The following is a 20,349-nucleotide window of genomic DNA, read 5'->3' as shown; positions in this document are numbered from 1 at the left end:
TGCAAATACTGCAGTGAATTACAGCTACCTCACCATTAACTCACCCTTTTTACAAGTCAGGAAACTTACTCGTTTGGAAACACAGAAAAAAATTTTTGATCTAAGTAATTAAAGGATTTCTAAATTTTCACTTCCTACACTTCCAGTATATTCCATGACCTATATAAAGTCATGAGCAAGAGATAAAAGTCTTAGAAAATGGCAGAATTTAGGGTTGTGGTTTTCTTCTATAAACACTTTGTAGGCTCATATATAACTCTACAAGTTGGTTAATTTATCTTTCTCATATGTTTTAGTAATTATATTGGCAGCAGAATGACAATGTAAATTTTAATATAAATTATTTACAGTCAAATGAAAATTTTCTAGCATTCCCTAACATTAAAAATCTTTATATAAAATTTGACTAAAATAGTCATAAAATAATAATCTTATCTTTAAAATGTCTTAAACTTTTAAAAATGCACATAAAGATTTAATGGGTTCTTTTGTACTCTATAATTATCTGGACAATCACCAAGGATTGAATACTGAAGTCTGAATGATTTAAAATAAGCAAAACCAAATTAAACAAAAATTTATTTAATATCTTGTACTTTATGTTCAAGTAATCATCATTTCACACTGTATTTTATGCTCATTACTTTTCTCCATTCTTTTGCCCTCAATGACCCAATAATATACGCTAGTATAGTAATGATTTATTTAAACTGAATTTTCCCTTGAAGGTAAAAATACTTTAAAAATTCATATGGTATTTATTAATTAATTTGTAATTTAAAATTCAAACATGTATTTATTATGTTTTCTTTAAAAAGCTTCCAAATAATTACTTTAAAATATGACAAACAGATTAAAAGAATCAAAAACTATTAGTGGAGGGTAGGAAAAAAGTAGACTGAATGAGAACTGAAAATTATAAGGACAGCAGCTACCAAAGGTATTATAGTACAGTGATGTTGACAGTAGAAAACACTATCTAAAATTGTATATAATCTTCCATTATCATGAACATCATTGCCAGCACTGTGCCTCTTGCCACTAGCTTAATAACTATATTCCCTTGTCCTCTGGCATAACAATTTTTAGACCACTCTCCCCAGAAAGTTTTAAGAAAAGCCTCTCCATTTATTTTGGAGTTATCAGAAAATGAAAATAAAATACATTTTATCACTTAAACTGTAATTCCAAATCTGCTCTCTATCACATACATGATTTAAAAACAGCTGAACTTTCAAAATGGTTTCTTCCCATATATATAATCCTTAGAGTGAAAAAAAAATAGATTTAAAAGGCCATACTTTAGTAGAAAAAATGGATAAAAAAGTTCACATCTTGATCTTTTTATTGCATTTTCAAAGTTGTGATTGACATTTTAAGTAAATCATTGTAATTCATTATTTTTAATTCTCTAGTTTTTTGTTTATTTATTTGTTATTTGTTTTTTGGTGGGGCAATAAGTGTTAAGTGACTTGCCCAGGGTCACACAGCTAGTAAGTGTCAAGTTATCTGAGGTCAAATTTGAACTCAGGTCCTCCTGAATCCAGGGCTGCTGCTTTATCCAGTGTGTCACCTAGTTGCCCCAATTCTCTAGTTTTAAACTACTATGTATATTAAAACTATAAAATTCATTTTAAAATAAATATTGGGATGATACAGTATGGAAAATACAAGAATGGAAATCAATAGATCTGGTTTTGAATCTCAACTCAGAAATTTACTAGCTGTGTGATGATCAACAAGGCATTTGACTTTTGAAATTCTTGGTTCTTTTATGTGTAAATTTCAATAAGGATAGGGACTATGATAACAATTAAAACTGAAGATGATAATGACAATGATGACAATAATGACAATGACAATGATAATGATGGTGGTGGTGGTGATGATAATATAGCTGACAAAGTGATTTCACTGGTATTGAAAACTACATGGTAAGAAAATTCCCTCTATCAGTGCAGGTTGGCACCTTTTCACCAACTTATATAGAGAGCTGCTTAGAAAACTAATAATTTAATTTAATTGCCCAGGCTCACACAGCCTATTTGGGTCAGAGGTAGGACTTGAACCAAAGTTGTCCTGGAACCAAGGCCAGCTTTCTATCTACTATATTATTTTGCCTTTAATAGAAAATAATATAAAGTGGGAATAATAACAACACTAATACTACTTTCCCAAAAGGTTTTTGGTTTTTTTGGAGGAAAACACTTTTCTATATGTTTCTGAGTTATAATCATTATTTTTTTCAAATTTGTATTGAAGCAGGGATTCCTATATTGTCTATCTCACTTTATCAAAGCTGAGGAATTCTCTTTTTTTTCATTGGTTTGAAGCATAGTTTTCCATTCAAAATTGGCATTTTGGTTTATATATCTTCCCCAAAACTATTTATCAAGGACAGGAAATAGGCTTGTTTGATGAGGGTATGAGGGATGTGAAGATAATACTGCTTTTAGAGGTAGAAGAATATTTCCTTTCGGTACCCTTAAAGTTCTGTTTTTGAACTTTAATATTTGTAAATGCTTTTAAGGGCATATGTCATCCAACCTACCATTACTCTAAATAAATTTTAAAAATACATTTTCTATTGAGATTAATTTCTTATCAAAACCAAACCAAGAAGAGGTTAACTGTGTTTCCTCTCTTCAAAAGCTGAGAAAGGATGGCAGCTAGGCAGCGCCTAGCACCGGCCCTGGATTCAGGAGGACCTGAGTTCAAATCTGTCCTCAGACACTTGATACTTACTAGGTGTGTGACCCTGGCCAAGTCACTTAACCCTCATTACTCTCTCACACACACACACACACACACACACACACACACACACGTACGTTGAGAAAGGGAGAATTCTATAGAGGCATTATTTTGTCATCACCACCATCATCATCATTACTTAGTAGAAGTAGTAGCATTGGTAATAACAGGCAGCATTTTTAAGGCTTTTCAAGTTTTGCAAAGTAATTTCTTTATCTTAGCTCATTTGGCTCACACAACAACCATGTGAATTAAGTGCTATTATTATCCCTGCCTTATAGATGGAAAAACTGAGGCTCATAGAGGTTAAATGACTTGGCCAGGTTCACACAAGTAGTAAATATCTAAGCTGGAATTTAAAATCCATGTTATCCTGTTTCCAAATTTCACATTCTATCTACTAGCTGCCCATCAGTATTATAGAAGGGAAATTCTTATTAATATATGGCTTGAAATAAATGACTACAGAGTTTCTCTCTAAATCTCAAATTATACAATTCTGTGATACTTTATCCCCTGTACTTACAATCAGAATGGAGATCAAAAATGATTCTGTGGGAACATTCAATTCATGAAGCCATTTTGCTGTTAACTCTTTTTTTTTTTTTTTTTGCAGGGCAATGGGGGTTAAGTGACTTGCCCAGGGTCACACAGCCAGCAAGTGTCAAGTGTCTGAGGCCGGATCTGAACCCAGGTACTCCCGAATCCAGGGCCGGTGCTCCATCCACTGCGCCACCCAGCTGCCCCTTGCTGTTAACTCTTAAAGTAATATGTACTATACCCATGGCTCTACAAAAAGAGAACTTGAGAACTTATTTTTCTCTGGCTCCACTGAGGGCCTAAATAAATTCAATATTCAACATGTGAATGATCTTTACTATAAAATCTTCAATATAACATAATACAGGGGGTCCAAAAGTCATGATGCTTAATAAATTATTTTTTTTGTGTGAGGCAATTGGGGTTAAGTGACTTGCCCAGGGTCACACAGCTAGTAAGAGTCAAGGGTCTGAAGCTGGATTTGAACTCAGGTCCTCCTAAATCCAGGGCCGGTGCTCTATCCACTGTGCTACCTAGCTATCCCAATGTTTAATAACTTTTTGAAAATAATTTCTTTATTTTTAGTCAGTTGTGATATTTGATTATTCACATATAATGAAAATTCATTTACAATATACACTATATATGATGCAGTGGTATTGTAAATTAAAAACAAAAAATAAATGAGTTATTTAATATTTAAAACCTCTTCGTGATTTTTGGCCCCACCCCATAGACATATGTGTGTATGTATGTATAAATATATGTGTGTGTGTATATATATATATATATATAAAATTAAAAGTAAGTTTGCTTATTCACATATATAAAATAGATATCTATGAAGGCAGAGTCTGTTTTAGCTACATTGCTTTATTCAAATGCAGAACTGTCTATGTAGTTGGTGTAACTTGAAACAAGAAATAACCATATATTTAGATGCTAGTGTGCAGTTTTATAGAATAGAATAGTTACTAAATTAATATTTATAAATGCTTTTTAGGATATATGACATCCAATCTGCCAACATTTTTTAAAAAGGTTAAAGCTACATTTTCTACTAAGGTTAATTTACTATCAAAACTGAACCAGGAAGAGATCAATTGCATTCCATCTCTTCAATATTTAAAATTCAAATTATATTTAACTATAATTAACAAATGGTAACCAATAACAAATGGTACCAATAATGGTAACCAATAATCAATACACTTTTGAAAAATGAAAAATGTGGAGCAGCTAGGTGGCACAGTAGATAGAGCACCGGCCCTGGATTCAGGAGGATCTGAGTTCAAATCCGGCCTCAGACACTTAACACTTACTAGCTGTGTGACCCTGGGCGAGTCACTTAACCCCCATTGCCTCACACACAAAAAAAAGAAAGAAAAGAAAGAGAAAAGAAAAAAAATGAAATGTAATGCAATTCATTCATGATCTGTGGAACTGACCTTGTATGTATGGAAAGTACATTTTAACATGAAAAATAACCTTATAGCAAAATATTACATTAAAAATACTCTTTTACCAATACATGATGGCAGAGGGTAATCCCATGCTCTTCTTTCCCCTGTCATGCACTTTAAAAGGCTACTTCCATGGAGGGTATAACCTGGATTACATCCATAAATGATGGTGCTACCAGCAAAGTGGCCTTGATCACTGATCTTGTATCCAAATTGTGGCACGCCAGGATCTTCACAATGTGAAAGTTCAAAACCTATGAGAAGAATAGAAGAAAATTAAAGGCGATATTAAAAATGAAGATTTTAAAGATTACAAATAATTCACTTTTCCTTTTTATCATCTTTTAAAAGTTGAAACAAATTAAGTATTATGTTTATACATTTTACAACTTGCTATTTTTTGTACATATTGGAAAATGTGCTTTTTTTTAGAGAAGTAGCATTTGTGTATTATGTGGCACTTTCTTGTTGACAGACTGTTTTGGTCTATGAGTCAAAATGCACATAAGCATGGTCATTCTAATAATAGTTTACTGCGCATAAGTTGTAATTAAAGTTCTTTTTGTTTAGCATCATTTATAGCTATCCTTAAATTCTGAGAAAAATATTTTAGATAAATTTAGATTCATTTCTTTTTTTTTTCTATTAACGAATATGAGGATCATTGATCTATAGCTGGAATAGACATCAGAGGCCAGAGATGAGGAAATTGAAGCCTAAGAAAGTTCAGTTATGTTGCCAAGGTCAAACATATATGAAGCAGTCATATTTTAAATACACTTTTTATAGCCTCTATTATGATTAAATAATCATCTTGAAAAATACTGAAGTTATAGAGGAAAAAACTATCCCCTGGGGTGGGAGAAAAACTATAGCAGACATCAACCCCAATTTGTGACATGAAATGAATTTCCCCATATTTTTTAAAATGAGGACAAAACATTGTTAAATTACATATAGGCTTAAGAATTTAGAAAATACAACAATAAAGATTATGCCATAAGGTCTACAAAGAACTTTACTTAATCTCACTTGTCCCTCGCAACAACCCTGTAAGGTAGTTGCTATTATCATCATTTTACATGTGAGAAACTCAGGCTAACAGAGAGAGATCAAGTGGCATGTCCAGTGTCTGAGGCAAGATTTGTTCCCAAATAATACCAACTTTAAGTCTACCATTCTACTAGTGAAAAAAGGTTGTCTTGAATTGAGGAACCGATGATGTGAATCTCAGTACTTGATACTGTCATTCTAAGCAAATCACTTCATTTCTCTAAAGCTTAATTTCCTCAGAAGTAAAATAACAATAATAGCCCTAACCCAACTTAACTCACAAAGTTGTTGTTAAGAAAATATCATTTTTAAAAATAATAACAGAAAAGAGAACTTAAGAGGCTTAGTCAAAGAAATAAAGACAATTTATGGGAAAAATTGGAATATTATTTGTACTCGTCAAGCATAACAATTCAAAAGCATCCCAAAGAAACAGAGAATGATATTGAGTTAGGAAAACTGGGATTGAATCATGGCTCTAATACTAATAGCCTTGTTCTAGTAGTATGTTAAGTTAGAGTCAGTTAGAGGGGGTGGCTAGGTGACGCAGTGGATAATGCACCAGCCCTGGATTCAGGAGTTTCTGAGTTAAAATCCGGCCTCAGACACTTGATACTTACTAGCTGTGTGACCTTGGGCAAGTCACTTAACCCCCATTGCCCCACAAAAAAAAAAAGAGGTAGAGTCAGAGAACTGTTAAGTTCTCTGAGCTCGTTTCCTTTTCTATGAATGGAACTAATTACACTTATACCATCTCTCTTACTGGATGGTTCAGTGAAATTCAACAAATATCATGAAGTTCCCATAATGTGCAAGATACCATAATAAAAACTGGGTATATAAAGACATAAACCATCCTTGTCTGCAAGGAGCTTACCTTACTGACATAATACAATATAAACTCTGATAAGGGAGTATTTAAAGTAATTTGAGGAAAGAGAGATAACTTTAGATGTAAGAAAAATCTTCAAAGAAAAGGAAGCAAAATAAGAATTCTGAAGGAGAAATAAGAACGAGGTGTATTTTAGATAGAATAGGCTGTGTGGATGTAATGAGGAAGGAGACAGAAAAACACTGAGCATTTTTGAGCAGGGGAAAGACATGGTCAGACCTGAGCTTTACGTAGATAATGATGTTAGCATCTGTGTGGAGAATGGATTAGAAAGGGGCAAATTAGGGAATTATTATAATAGTATAAGCAAAAAGCAATTCAATTCAATCCAAGAAACATTCATTAAATGTTTACTATATGCCAGACTCTATATTAGGTACAGGAGATACAAAGACAAAACTGCAACAGCCTCTGCCCCTGAAAGACATTCCATTCTGCAATAGGAAAATAACACATACACAGATAAATATGTGACAGGTTATCTACAGAGTAATTGAAGGGGGAAACTAACAAGAGGAAAAAATCAGGAAAGGGCTCTTTTTGGACTAGGGGCTTCAAGAGACAGAAGAAATGAGAGAACCTGTAAGAATGAAGGAAAGCGGGGGCTAGGTGGCTCAGTGGATAGAGTACCGGCCCTGGAGTCAGGAGAACCTGAATTCCAATATGGCTTCAGACACTTGACACTTACTAGCTGTGTGACCCTGGGCAAGTCACTTAACCCCAATTGGCTCACTAAAAAAAAAAAAAAAAAAAAAAGGAATGAAGGAAAGCCGAGGCAGCTAGGTGGTACAGTGGATAGAGCACCGGCCCTGGATTCAGGATAACCTGAATTCCAATATGGCTTCAGACACTTGACACTTACTAGCTGTGCGACCCTGGGCAAGTCACTTAACCCCCATTCCCCCCGCCCCAAAAAAAAGAATGAAGGAAAGCCTCTACAAAATATGGAGGCAGAAGATGGAATGTTGTGTGTTGGGAAGAGAAATGAAGAAAAATCAGCTGGAACATAAGAGAATGTAAAGTAATATTTAATCATCCTGAAAAAAATTGATGTCAAATGACTATAAATGTTAAACAAAGGAATTTTCATTTGATCCTAGAGGCAAAGGGAATCATTCAGTCTTATTCGGCAGGAGTGACATAGCCAACATAACAGACACTAAGGGGAGCCCTAGCCCCACAAAAATCTTTTGAGGATTTATTGAGCAGAGTCCATGAAATGATTTGAAGAGGTACAGATTGACACCAGCAGAAGTTTACATTTTTACCCCAAACTGGAATTGTGCTGAAGCAAGGGACTCCTAGTCAGCAAGAGAAGGAAGGAGGATGTCAAAAGAATGGAAGGTTCCTTCTCGTTTTGAATGATTTCCTCAACATTGGCAGAGAGGAGTGGATGATCTGAAGAAGATGAGTAACTGAAGGCAAGAAGATCAGCATGGACTCTGTAGCATCAGAGGTTTGAATGTGAGTCGTAATAGCCAAAGATATGTGTCCTGCCTAGCCACACAAGTCCCTGCTTGTGTGCCTGATTCCCACATTTTTTTCTTGGAATATATCTCTTCACACATGATTGCTTGTTACATATATTTATGGATCATTAATTTAGAGATGGAAGGCACATAGACTTTATGGGTTGAACTGCACCCAAATTCACTCCTGTCCCTTACCCCGCCCCCATTCACACTTCATTTTACAGATGAGAAATATGAGACCTAGAGAGGCTAAATGATTTGCCCAGGGTCACAAAGCCAGTAAATGACTAAGGCAGGATTCAAGCCTATATCTTTGTGTCTCTTAGTATATAACTCTATCCCCTATGCCAGACTGACTTTCAGTTCCCTATATGTATGTCCCACTGCGTGTGTCCTCTGAACATATAAGTTGGTACAGTGGGTGACCTATGAGAAAATATGCCTCCAGTTTGAATAGGAGTGTTTTTCTTCTTTCTTTCTTTTTTTTCCTGCAGGGCAATGAGGGTTAAGTGACTTGCCCAGGGTCACACAGCTAGTAAGTGTCAAGTGTCTGAGGCCAGATTTGAACTCAGGTCCTCCTGAATATCGGGTCAGTGCTTTATCCACTTTGCCACCTAGATGCCCCAGGAGTGTTTTCCTTGATGTGAAATATTTTGTGATGTTTGATTAAAGGATTTTTTGCTTTGAACAGATATGTCAATAGAATATTTAAGAACAAATATCCTATAGAATATAAAGTATTTAAGAGAATGAATGTTTAAAAAATCTTTATATCCCCTGTGCCTAATCTAATGCAGTGTTTGACACCTTGTGACAGTAGTCACTTAATAGATGCTTGTTAATTGATTCTCGTTGGTTTAGTGAAAGTAAATACATTATTAGTTCATGAACTATGGTCTTGCATTACCCCAATTATGAGATCTGTTTCACGGGTTTCATGTATGATGAATGTCCCTCACTTGGCTTAAAAATATATTACACAAATATAGACTGGGGAAGATCTTGGTTAGATAATGATTCATATGATAAGCATATGAAAATTTAACTGTGAGCTTAGATTTATGTCAAAAATAATATGACAGGGGCAGCTAGGTGGCGCAGTAGATAAAGCACCAACCCTGGATTTGGGAGGACCTGACTTCAAATCCGGCCTCAGACCCTTGACACTTACTAGCTGTGTGACCCTGGGTAAGTCACTTAACCCTAACTGCCCCCCAAAAAAGAATAATATGACAGTCAAAAATTCTAATGCAATTTTATAAAGCAGTAAAAAGCAGTGTCCAGGATATCATAGATATAGGTCTTTCTGCCATCTTCTCTGATCAGACGATACCTAGTGTATGTTTTTGAATCATGTCTGACTGTTCTTGACCAAAATTGGAATTATCTAGGCAAAGATACTGGAATTATTTGCCATTTTCTTCTTCACTTTTATAGATGAGGAAACTGAGGCAAACAAGGTTAAGTGACTTATCCACGGTCATATTGCTAGTAAGTGTTTATGGCCAGATTTGAACTCATGAAGACAAGTCTTCCTAACTTGAGAGCCAGCACTCTATCTACTGTGCCACTTAGCTTCCCCAAAAAGTGAAGGAACCAAGAAGGGGAAATCCTATTTCTATTTTGGGCTCCACATATTAGAAAGGATATTGACAAATAAGTGAATCTTGAGGAATTTGATTGTGAAGGTTGATACTAAGGACCGTAGATCATTTGAAGGAATGCTATTTAAAAATGGAGAAAAGAAGACATGTGGAGGGGGCAGAGCCAAGATGGGGGAGAGGAAGCAGCAAGCTGCCTGAGCTCTCCTTCTGTTCCCTCAAAACGAACATTAAATCAAGTCTCTGGACGGATTCTGAAACTACAGAACCTGCAAAGAGACAGAGAGACACAGTCCTCCAACCAGAGATAATTTAGAAGACTTCAGGAAAAGGTCGGTCTGACTCGGGCAAAAGGGAAGCCCAGCGCAGGGCAGCAACCCAGTGCCGAGGGGGTTGGGGCAAGTCAGCAGGAACTGCGGGCCACAGCCGGACAACTGAGGCTCCTGGAAACTGGTTCAAAAATCTGGTGGCCAAGAAGGACAGTGGAAAAACCTACCTGCACCGGCCGGGAGGGAGACGAACAGGTCAGGCGGCATCAGACGCCGGGGTCTGGCGCCTGGCTGGCCGAGCGCAATCAGACAGGAAGTGCAGGGCAGGGGATCTCCACACACCATAAAGGCCTCAGAGTAAAAGCCCGGTCACACAGCACCTATACCCCTGCACAAGAAGCCCAAAACAGGGACCCTGGTGCCCCCAGAGCAGACCTCAACTTAAAGAATAAATAAATAAGCTGCAATAATGAGTAAGAAGCAAAAAAGAGCCCTCTCCATTGAGAGCTTCTGTATCAATAGGGAAGAAGCCAACACAAACTCAGATGAGGACAATAGCCTCAAATTGTCTACATCTGAAGCCTCACAAGGGAAGGTGAATTGGTCACAAGAACAAAAAGCCTTCCTGGAAGAGCTCAAAAAGGATTTTAAAAATCAATTGCAAAAGGTAGAAGAAAAAATGGGGAGAGAAATGAAAGCAAAACAAGAAAACTATGAAAAAAGAATCAGCAGCTTGGAAAAGGAAGCTGAAGAAAACAAAGCCTTAAAAAATTCATTTGGCCAAATGGAAAAAAAGGTGCATAATCTCACTGAAGAAAACAATGCCTTAAAAATTAAAGTGGGACAGTTGGAAGATAACGAATCCATGAGACACCAGGAATCAGTCAAGCAGAATAAAAAAAATGAAAAAATAGAAGAAAATGTGAAATACCTCATTGGAAAGACAACTGATCTGGAAAACAGATCGAGGAGAGACAATTTGAGAATCATTGGACTGCCTGAAAGCCATGACCAGAAAAAGAATCTAGACACCATATTCCAGGAAATTATTAAGGAGAACTGCCCTGATATCATAGAATCAGAGGATAAAATCATCATTGAAAGAATCCACCGATCACCCCCTGAAAGAGACCCCAAAAGGAAAACTCCAAGGAATATTGTAGCCAAATTCCGGAATTATCAGGTGAAGGAGAAAATACTCCAAGCAGCCAGAAAGAAGCAATTTAAATATCATAGAGCCACAGTCAGGATTGCTCAGGACCTGGCAGCTTCAACATTAAAGGACCGCAAGGCTTGGAATATGATATTCCGGAAGGCAAAGGAGCTTGGATTGCAGCCGAGAATCTATTACCCAGCAAAAATGTGCATTTTCTTTCAGGGGAAAAGATGGACATTTAATGACATTGGGGACTTTCAATCTTTCCTGGTGAAAAGACCAGAACTGAATAGAAAATTTGATCTCAACATACAAGACTCAAGAGAAGTTTAAAAAGGTAAACAGAGGGGAAAAAAAAAAGTTACCCTATTAGGTTAAACTGTTTATATCCCTACACAGGAAGATAATACTCATAACTCTTAAGAACTGTAAATGTATTTGGGCAGAGAGAAGGACTTTATATAGAGGGTATAAATATAAATTGTCTTTGATGTGATGATACAAAAGAATTAAGGGGTTAAAAAGGGAGTCTATGGGGAGGAGAGAAAAGGGGAGGTGGAATGGGATGAATTATATCATATGAAGAGGTGGAAAAAACCTATTACAATAGAGGGAAAGAAAGGAGGGGGGAACATTGTTTCAACCCTATTCTCATTAGATTTGACTCAAAGAGGGAATAACATATACGTTCATTGGGATAAAGAAACTTAACTCATTCTTTAGGGAAACAAAAGGGGAAGGGAATGGGGGGGACTGATAGAAGGGAGGACAAAAGTAAGGGAGAAAAGGGTAAAGAAAAGAGAGGGGGGTGATAAAAAGGGAGGGCAGATCGGGGGAGGCAGGGGTAAGAAGTAAAACGTCGGTGAGGAGGAATACGGTGAAAGAAGGGGGGAAAAGTACAAAGGGGGTAAATAGAATGGAGGGGAATAGACAGTCAGTAATAATAACTGTGAATGTGAATGGGATGAACTCTGCTATAAAATGGAAGCGAATTGCAGAGTGGATTAAAAACCAGAACCCTACAATATGCTGTTTACAAGAAACACATTTGAAGCAGAGAGATACACACAGAGTAAAGGTAAAAGGCTGGAGCAGAATATATTATGCCTCAGCTAAAGTAAAAAAGGCAGGGGTAGCAATCCTTATCTCAGACAAAGTGCAGGCAAAATAGATCTCATTAAAAGAGATAAGGAAGGAAATTACATCTTACTTAAAGGTACTATAGATAATGAAGTAATATCAATATTAAATATGTATGCGCCAAGTGGTATAGCATCCAAGTTCTTAGAGGAGAAGTTAAATGAGTTACAAGAGGAATTAGACAGTAATACTATACTAGTGGGGGATCTGAATCTCCCCCTCTAAGAATTAGATAAATCTAGCCAAAAAATAAATAAGAAAGAAGTGAAAGAGGTGAATAGATTACTAGAAAAGTTAGACATGATAGATGTCTGGAGAAAATTGAATGGGGATAGAAAGGAATATACCTTTTTCTCAGCAGTACATGGCACATTTTCAAAAATTGACCAGGTATTATTAGGGCACAAAAACATCATAGTCAAATGTAGAAAGGCAGAAATAGTAAATGCATCCTTCTCAGATCATGATGCAATAAAAATTACATGTAAGAAAGAGCCAGGGAAAAGTAGAATGAAAATCAATTGGAAACTAAATAATTTCATTCTAAAGAATGAATGGGCCAAACAAGAAATCATAGAAACAATCAATAACTTTATCCAAGAGAATGACAATAATGAGACAACATACCAAAATCTATGGGATGCAGCCAAAGCAGTGCTTAGGGGAAAATTTATAGCTCTAAATGCTTACATGAATAAGAAAGAGAAAGAGGAGATTAATGAATTGGGCATGCAACTTAAAAAGCTAGAAAAAGAACAAATTAGAAATCCCCAATTAGACACTAAATTAGAGACCCTGAAAATTAAAGGAGAAATTAATAAGATTGAAAGCAAAAAAACTATAGAATTAATCAATAAAACTAAGAGCTGGTTTTATGAAAAAACCAATAAAATACATAAAATATTGGTTAATTTGATTAAAAAAAAGAAAGAAGAAAACCAAATTACCAGTATCAAAAATGAAAAGGGTGATGTTACCACCAATGAAGTGGAAATTAAAGCAATAATTAGGAAATATTTTGCCCAACTGTATGCCAATAAATTTGACAATCTAAATGAAATGGATGAATATTTACAAAAATACAAACTGCCCAGGTTAACTGAAGAGGAAATAAAATCCTTAAATAAACCCATATTAGAAAAAGAAATTGAACAAGCTATTAATGAACTCCCTAAGAAAAAATCCCCAGGGCCAGATGGGTTTACGGGTGAATTTTACCAAACATTTAAAGAACAATTAATTCCAATATTATACAAATTATTTGGAAAAATAGGTGAAGAAGGAGTTCTACCAAATTCGTTTTATGACACAAATATGGTGGTGATACCAAAACCAGGCAAAGCAAAAACAGAGAAAGAAAATTATAGACCAATTTCCCTAATGAATATTGATGCTAAAATCTTAAATAAGATATTAGCAAGGAGATTACAGCAAGTGATCACCAGGATAATACACTATGACCAGGTGGGATTTATACCAGGAATGCAGGGCTGGTTCAACATTAGGAAACTATTAACATAATCAACCACATCAATAAGAAAACCAAACAAAATCATATGATTATCTCAATAGATGCAGAGAAAGCTTTTGACAAAGTACAGCACCCATTCCTATTAAAAACACTAGAGAGTTTAGGAATAGGGGGAGCTTTCCTTAGAATGATAAACAGTATCTACCTAAAGCCATCAGCAAGTATTATATGCAATGGAGATAAATTAGAGGCCTTCCCAATAAGATCAGGGGTGAAACAGGGATGTCCATTATCACCCCTATTATTTAATATTGTCCTAGAAATGTTAGCTTTAGCAATCAGAGAAGAGAAAGGAATTAAAGGAATTAGAATAGGCAAGGAGGAAACAAAACTATCACTCTTTGCAGATGATATGATGGTATACTTAAGGAATCCTCGAGAATCAAGTCAAAAATTACTTGAAACAATTAACAACTTTAGCAAAGTAGCAGGATATAAAATAAATCCACATAAATCATCAGCATTTCTATACATGACCAACAAAGTCCAGCAGCAAGAGATAGAAAGAGAAATTCCATTTAAAGTAATGGTAGATAATAGAAAATACTTGGGAGTCTACTTGCCAAGACAAACCCAGGAACTCTATGAACACAACTACCAAACACTCTTCACACAATCAAATCAGATCTAAATAATTGGAAAGATATCAATTGCTCATGGATAGGCAGAGCTAATATAGTAAAAATGACAATACTGCCTAAATTAATTTACTTATTCAGTGCCATACCAATCAGATTACCTAAAAATTATTTTATACAGCTAGAAAAAATAATAACAAAATTCATCTGGAAAAACAAAAAATCAAGAATATCCAGGGAAATAATGAAAAAAAATTCACAGAAAGGTGGGTTAGCGGTACCAAACCTGGAGCTTTACTATAAAGCGGCAGTGATCAAAACTATCTGGTACTGGCTAAAAAATAGAGTGGTAGATGAATGGAATAGGCTAGGCTCAGGAAATGCAGTAGTAAATGACACTAGTAATGTAGTGTTTGATAAACCCAAAGACTCCAGCTTCTGGGATAGGAACTCAGTATTTGACAAAAACTGCTGGGAAAATTGGAAGATAGTATGGCAGAAATTAGGCATAGACCACCATCTTACACCTTATACTAAAATAAGGTCAAAATGGATACATGATTTAGACATAAGAGGTGATACCATAGGTAAATTAGGAGAGAAAGGAATAGTGTACCTATCAGATCTTTGGAAAGGAGAACAGTTTTTGACCAAACAAGAGATAGAGTATATTATAAAATGCAAAATGGATGATTTTGATTATATTAAATTAAAAAATTTTTGTACAAACAGAAGCAATGCATCCAAAATTGGAAGGGAGGCAGAAAGCTGGGAAACAATTTTTGAGGCCAGTGCTTCTGATAAAGGCCTCATCTCTAAAATATATAGGGAATTAAATCAAATTTATAAGAATCCAAGTCATTCCCCAATTGAGAAATGGTCAAAGGATATGAACAGGCAGTTTTCTGATGAAGAAACCAAAGCTATCTATTCCCATATGAAAAAATGCTCTAAATCTCTAATGATTAGAGAGATGCAAATTAAAACAACTCTGAGGTACCACCTGATACCTATCAGATTGGCTAAAATGACAAAAAAGGAAGATAATAAATGTTTGAGAGGTTGTGGGAAAATTGGAACACTAATGCATTGTTGGTGGAGCTGTGAGCTGATCCAACCATTCTGGAGAGCAATTTGGAATTATGCCCAAAGGGCGATAAAGCTGTGCATACCCTTTGACCCAGCAATTCCACTTTTAGGTCTTTTGCCCAAAGAAATCATGGAAGGGGGAAAGGGACCCACATGTACAAAAATATTTATAGCTGCTCTTTACGTGGTAGCAAGGAATTGGAAGTTGAGGGGGTGCCCATCAATTGGGGAATGGCTGGACAAGTTGTGGTATATGAATACAATGGAATACTATTGTGCTGTAAGAAATGATGAGCAGGAAGAGTTCAGAGAAACCTGGAGGGTCTTACGTGAGCTGATGATGAGTGAGATGAGCAGAACCAGAAGAACATTGTACACAGTATCATCAACACTGAGTGTTGACCTACTGTGATGGACTATATTCTTCTCACCAATGCAATGGTACAGAAGAGTTCCAGGGAACTCATGATAGAAGAGGATCTCCAAATCCAAGAAAAAAAAAAGAAAGAAAGAACTGTGGAGTATAGATGCTGATTGAACAATATTATTTCTTTTGTTTTGAGTGCTGTTGTTTTTTTTTTCTATTTTGAGGTTTTGCATCACTGCTCTGATTTTTTCTCTTGTAACAGGATTAATGCAGAAATAGGATTAATGTTATTATGTGTATATATGTGTGTGTATATATCTATATCTATATCTATATGTATAGAGATATATAGACATAACCTATATCAGATTACCTGCTGTCTAGGGGAGGGGGGAGGGAGGGGAGGGAGGGAGAAAAATCTGAAATTGTAAAGCTTGTATAAACAAAAGTTGAGAACTATCTTTACATGTAACGGAAAAAATAAAATACCTTATACATTAAAAAAAAAAAGAAGACATGTGGAAGAGAAATGATAAGGAATGATATTTGGAAGATTATTTAGACATCATTTGCATGGCTGCAGAAGGTAGAACTAGGAACAATGGCTGCAAGTTGCAGAGAGACAGACAAGCTTTATAACACAATTCCTTAACAATTGAAACTGGCTAAAAATGAAAATAGGCTTTTCCTGAAAGAGCAAGCAAATTCTTCTTCATTTGAGGTTTTCAAGGTGGGAGGTGGGGCAACAGGGGCAAAAAGCATTTATTAAGTGCCTACTGGGTGCCATGTACTGTGCTAAGCATTTTACAAATATTACCTCATTTGATTCTCAAAAAAAAAAAAAATCCCTGGAAGGTAGGTGCTATTATTATCTTCATTTTACAGCTGAGGAAACTGAGCCAAACAATAGGTAAGTGACACTTAGTTCACACAGATTTAGTAAGTTATCTGAAGCCACAATGGAACTCAGATTTTCCTGGCTCCAGGCTAAATGCTCTATCCATTTCACCGCCTACTTGAGTAGGCAGGATGATCACTAATCAGACAATGTTGTATCAGGTCCAAGTTGAACTAGATGGTCTCCAAGGTTCCTTCTAAACCCTGAGATTTTATAATTCTGTGGTCCTATCAGTCAAGTGTTTACAACACAAATTGCATATGGCATTAGACTTGGGCGCTGTCACAGAAATTCAAAGTGCCCCGTGTGAAACTTTAAATCCTAAAAGTTTACTGTAATTTGTACTATTTTAAACATGATAGATTGAGGGTGCCAGCAATATATAATGGAGCTAATTATAGTATAATGAGACAAATACTGCTAGAACACTTTTTAAAGAGAGTTAAAAGTAATGCAACATACATGGTAATGATTAGAAGGCAAAATGAGCTCAGGGACCCTGGCGATGAGGGGAAACTAGGAGGGATATGGCTAGCTTTCAGTGAAATGTTTTACTGAAATTAGGAAAAGCTGAAAATAGACATGGTTCTGCAAATAATATTGGCATCTGCCAACTCAAAAAATTCTATATATTGTTAATGTTGAAGGAATGTATTCAAGCATTGGTTGTTCAAGATTTATATAATACATGAAAAGAGGATTGGAGTGGTATCCTCCACAGTTGAAGACCAAATCCTCTTTACATTTATTACACGTATTTGTTACTCCTATCAAGTACTCTTTCTCAAAAATCACATTTGTACTACTTTACTACATTGCCCCAGACAGAAGTCAGTTAAGTATTATTTATAAGCATATAACTTTTAAGTTTTAAAATATATGTAATATACATGCACATATATATGTGTGTGTGTGTCTACATACATATATACACAAAATAAAGATATAAATCTAGTTCTCTTTCAAGGTTTATTACCAGATTCATCCTTCCTTTACTTGAACATTGTGTGAATGTTGTTAGCAACTACTTTTGATGAAGAGAATCTTTGTAAATTAAGAAAATATGGAACTTTCAATTGTGGATGAAAATCCACATATATGATGGATTAAGCTACAACAGTACAACAAAATTTAAATCATTTTGATGGAATTATTGTTGATTTTCCATAAGTACTCAGGGACCGTCTTATCTTTATGTACAATTTCAGCTGGCAATCTCTTCAGTGCAACCTCAAATACATAAAACTGGCGATCAAATAAAGGTCTTTATGAAAAATCAAATGCACTACAAATATCCACCATTCGATGTGGAGCTTGATGCTGTGATGAGGTGAATGTCTAGAACACAAAATGAACCATCAAATTATGAAGTGCTTTCATGCATTATCAAAAAATGTTAGTTTATTTCTTCTGTATTTTTGGCATACTAACATAAATCAATTACACAAACTGTAATTCCTTTCCTTCATTTACATAGTACTTTTCCCTTAATGAGTTTTAACTTCAAAATGTATGGCATATCTGGGGTAGTGGCATTATGAGAATGATGGAAGAAAAAACAAATTCTACCCCAACCAACTTTTCTAATATAAAAAATTCTCTTTCCTCTAAAATCAGTATCAAATAATTATACTCCTCAGTGAATTTCATGTTTAAATAGATGATAATAATTGACCAATCAAGAAGCATTTATTATGAATCTATACTGCCTATGTACCAGGCACTATACTAGGCACCAAGGATTAAAAAGGCAAAAGTAAGACAGTCCCTGTCCTCAAAAAGTTTACATTTCAGAGAATGTAAGACAACACTTAAATATACAGTTACATAGAAAATGAATGATCATACTAACTAGTATTGATATAGCTCTTTAATGTTCATAAAATGCTTTACCTATATTAATTCCTTACAACAATCCTGTGGTGTAGGTATTATTATTTTCCTCATTTTACAGATGATGAAACAGGCCAAAAGAGGTTAAGAGCTTTGCCCAGGGACACACAGCTAGTAAGAGTCTGGAAGATTTAAAACTCAGGACTTACTGACTCTAAGTCCTTCATTCTTACCACTGTACCACCTAGCTTCTCTCTCTCAGTCTCTCTCTCTCTCTCTCTCTCTCTCTCTCTCTCTCTCTCTCTCTCTCTCTCTCTGCAGGGCAATGAGAGTTAAGTGATTTGTCCAGGGTCACACAGCTAGTAAGTGTCAAGTATCTGAGGCCAAATTTGAACTAAAGTCCTCCTGAATCCAGGGCTGGTGCTTTATCCACTGAGCCACCTAGCTGCTCCCTAGCTTCTCTCTTAATGGCTACCATTATAAACCTCTTCAAGATTTGCAAAGTGTTTTACATAAATTATCTAATTTTATCTTCACGTGAACCCTGGGAGTTAGATGTTATTATCACCTCCATTTTACAGATGTGGAAACTGAGACAGATATCAAGTAGTTTAACTGTGGTCATACCGCTAGTGCCAGAAGGTGGATTTGAACTCAGATCTTTCTGACTCCAAGTCCAAAGCTCTATCTACTGAGGGTAAGGATGGGGAGGTCTGAGCAGTTGGGGGGAACAGGAAAGGCCTCATGTCACACAGCTACTAAGTGGCAGAATCAGGATTTCCTCATTAAATGTTCTTCCTCTTTCTAGCACACCAAGCTATTTGTCCATTTATGTGACATCTTCTTGATCTTGGTAGGACCACTGTATTCACAAGGCAACTAGCTCAATATTCAAGGAACCTCTGACCAAATCCTTCCTTGGCATAGGCATAAAGGGAGAAATCGTGAACAAAAGGAAAGCTAATGTCACTGTCTGTTCAGAGAGAAAACTGTGCAAAACAGTGGAGAAGAATGGGCAGTTTATGCAGTCACAACAAAAACAAGAAGTGACACTATGTCAAAGTCAGAGTCTTAAGCATTTTGTGCCATTAGCATAGACAAAGGAGGTGGTGGGTAATTGGGCTGGGGTGATGAGGTAAAGGATAGTACAAACTCATGCAACTCAGAACCAAAAGCCTTTTGGGAGCATAACCCCTAAATTAGATAAGGCATCAAGAAGAGTCAATGCCAAACAGTTGAAAAGTTATCAGGGATGTTAAGGGCTAATGACTATTTAACAACATATCTAGGGGCAGCTAGGTGGCGCAATGGATAAAGCACTAGCCCTGGATTCAGGAGGACCTGAGTTCAAATCCCGCCTCAGACACTTAACACTATCTGTGTGACCCTGGGTAAGTCACTTAACCCTCATTGCCCTAACAAAAAAAACAACATATCTGGACTATGGTAAGACACTCCCTTGTGATACTGAGAAATGTGAGTGCAAGGATTATTTTTATGAATAGGTTATATTATGTTCTTTTCTCTGGAATCCCACCATCTATAAATCTATTCTAATCTCACTGTTCTTAGTATCTATACTATGATTCTTCCTTAATAACTAGTCTTAAAGCATGAGTAGTAACAAAGGTTCTTAAAAATCAAGAGAGAAAAGATTTTAGCATTCCAGATGAAGTAGAGTGCCAACAATGACTCAGTCTAGAGCAGCAGTGA

The 20,349-nt window shown here is 35.9% G+C and overlaps 1 protein-coding gene across 1 annotated transcript in view; it reads right to left on the bottom strand.

Moving 5' to 3' along the window:
• CSMD3 (CUB and Sushi multiple domains 3) overlaps window positions 1–20,349 on the bottom strand; it is a 1,584,452-nt gene that overhangs the window by 369,412 nt on the left and 1,194,691 nt on the right. Inside the window, 1 exon segment of the mRNA XM_043974157.1 lies at window positions 4,820–5,011. Within this exon segment, the coding sequence (XP_043830092.1) occupies window positions 4,820–5,011 (192 nt within the window).

The sequence above is a fragment of the Dromiciops gliroides genome, chromosome 1 (genome assembly GCF_019393635.1).
Source record: "Dromiciops gliroides isolate mDroGli1 chromosome 1, mDroGli1.pri, whole genome shotgun sequence".
Lineage (NCBI taxonomy): Eukaryota > Metazoa > Chordata > Mammalia > Microbiotheria > Microbiotheriidae > Dromiciops > Dromiciops gliroides.
This window is presented reverse-complemented; position numbering and strand designations above follow the sequence as displayed.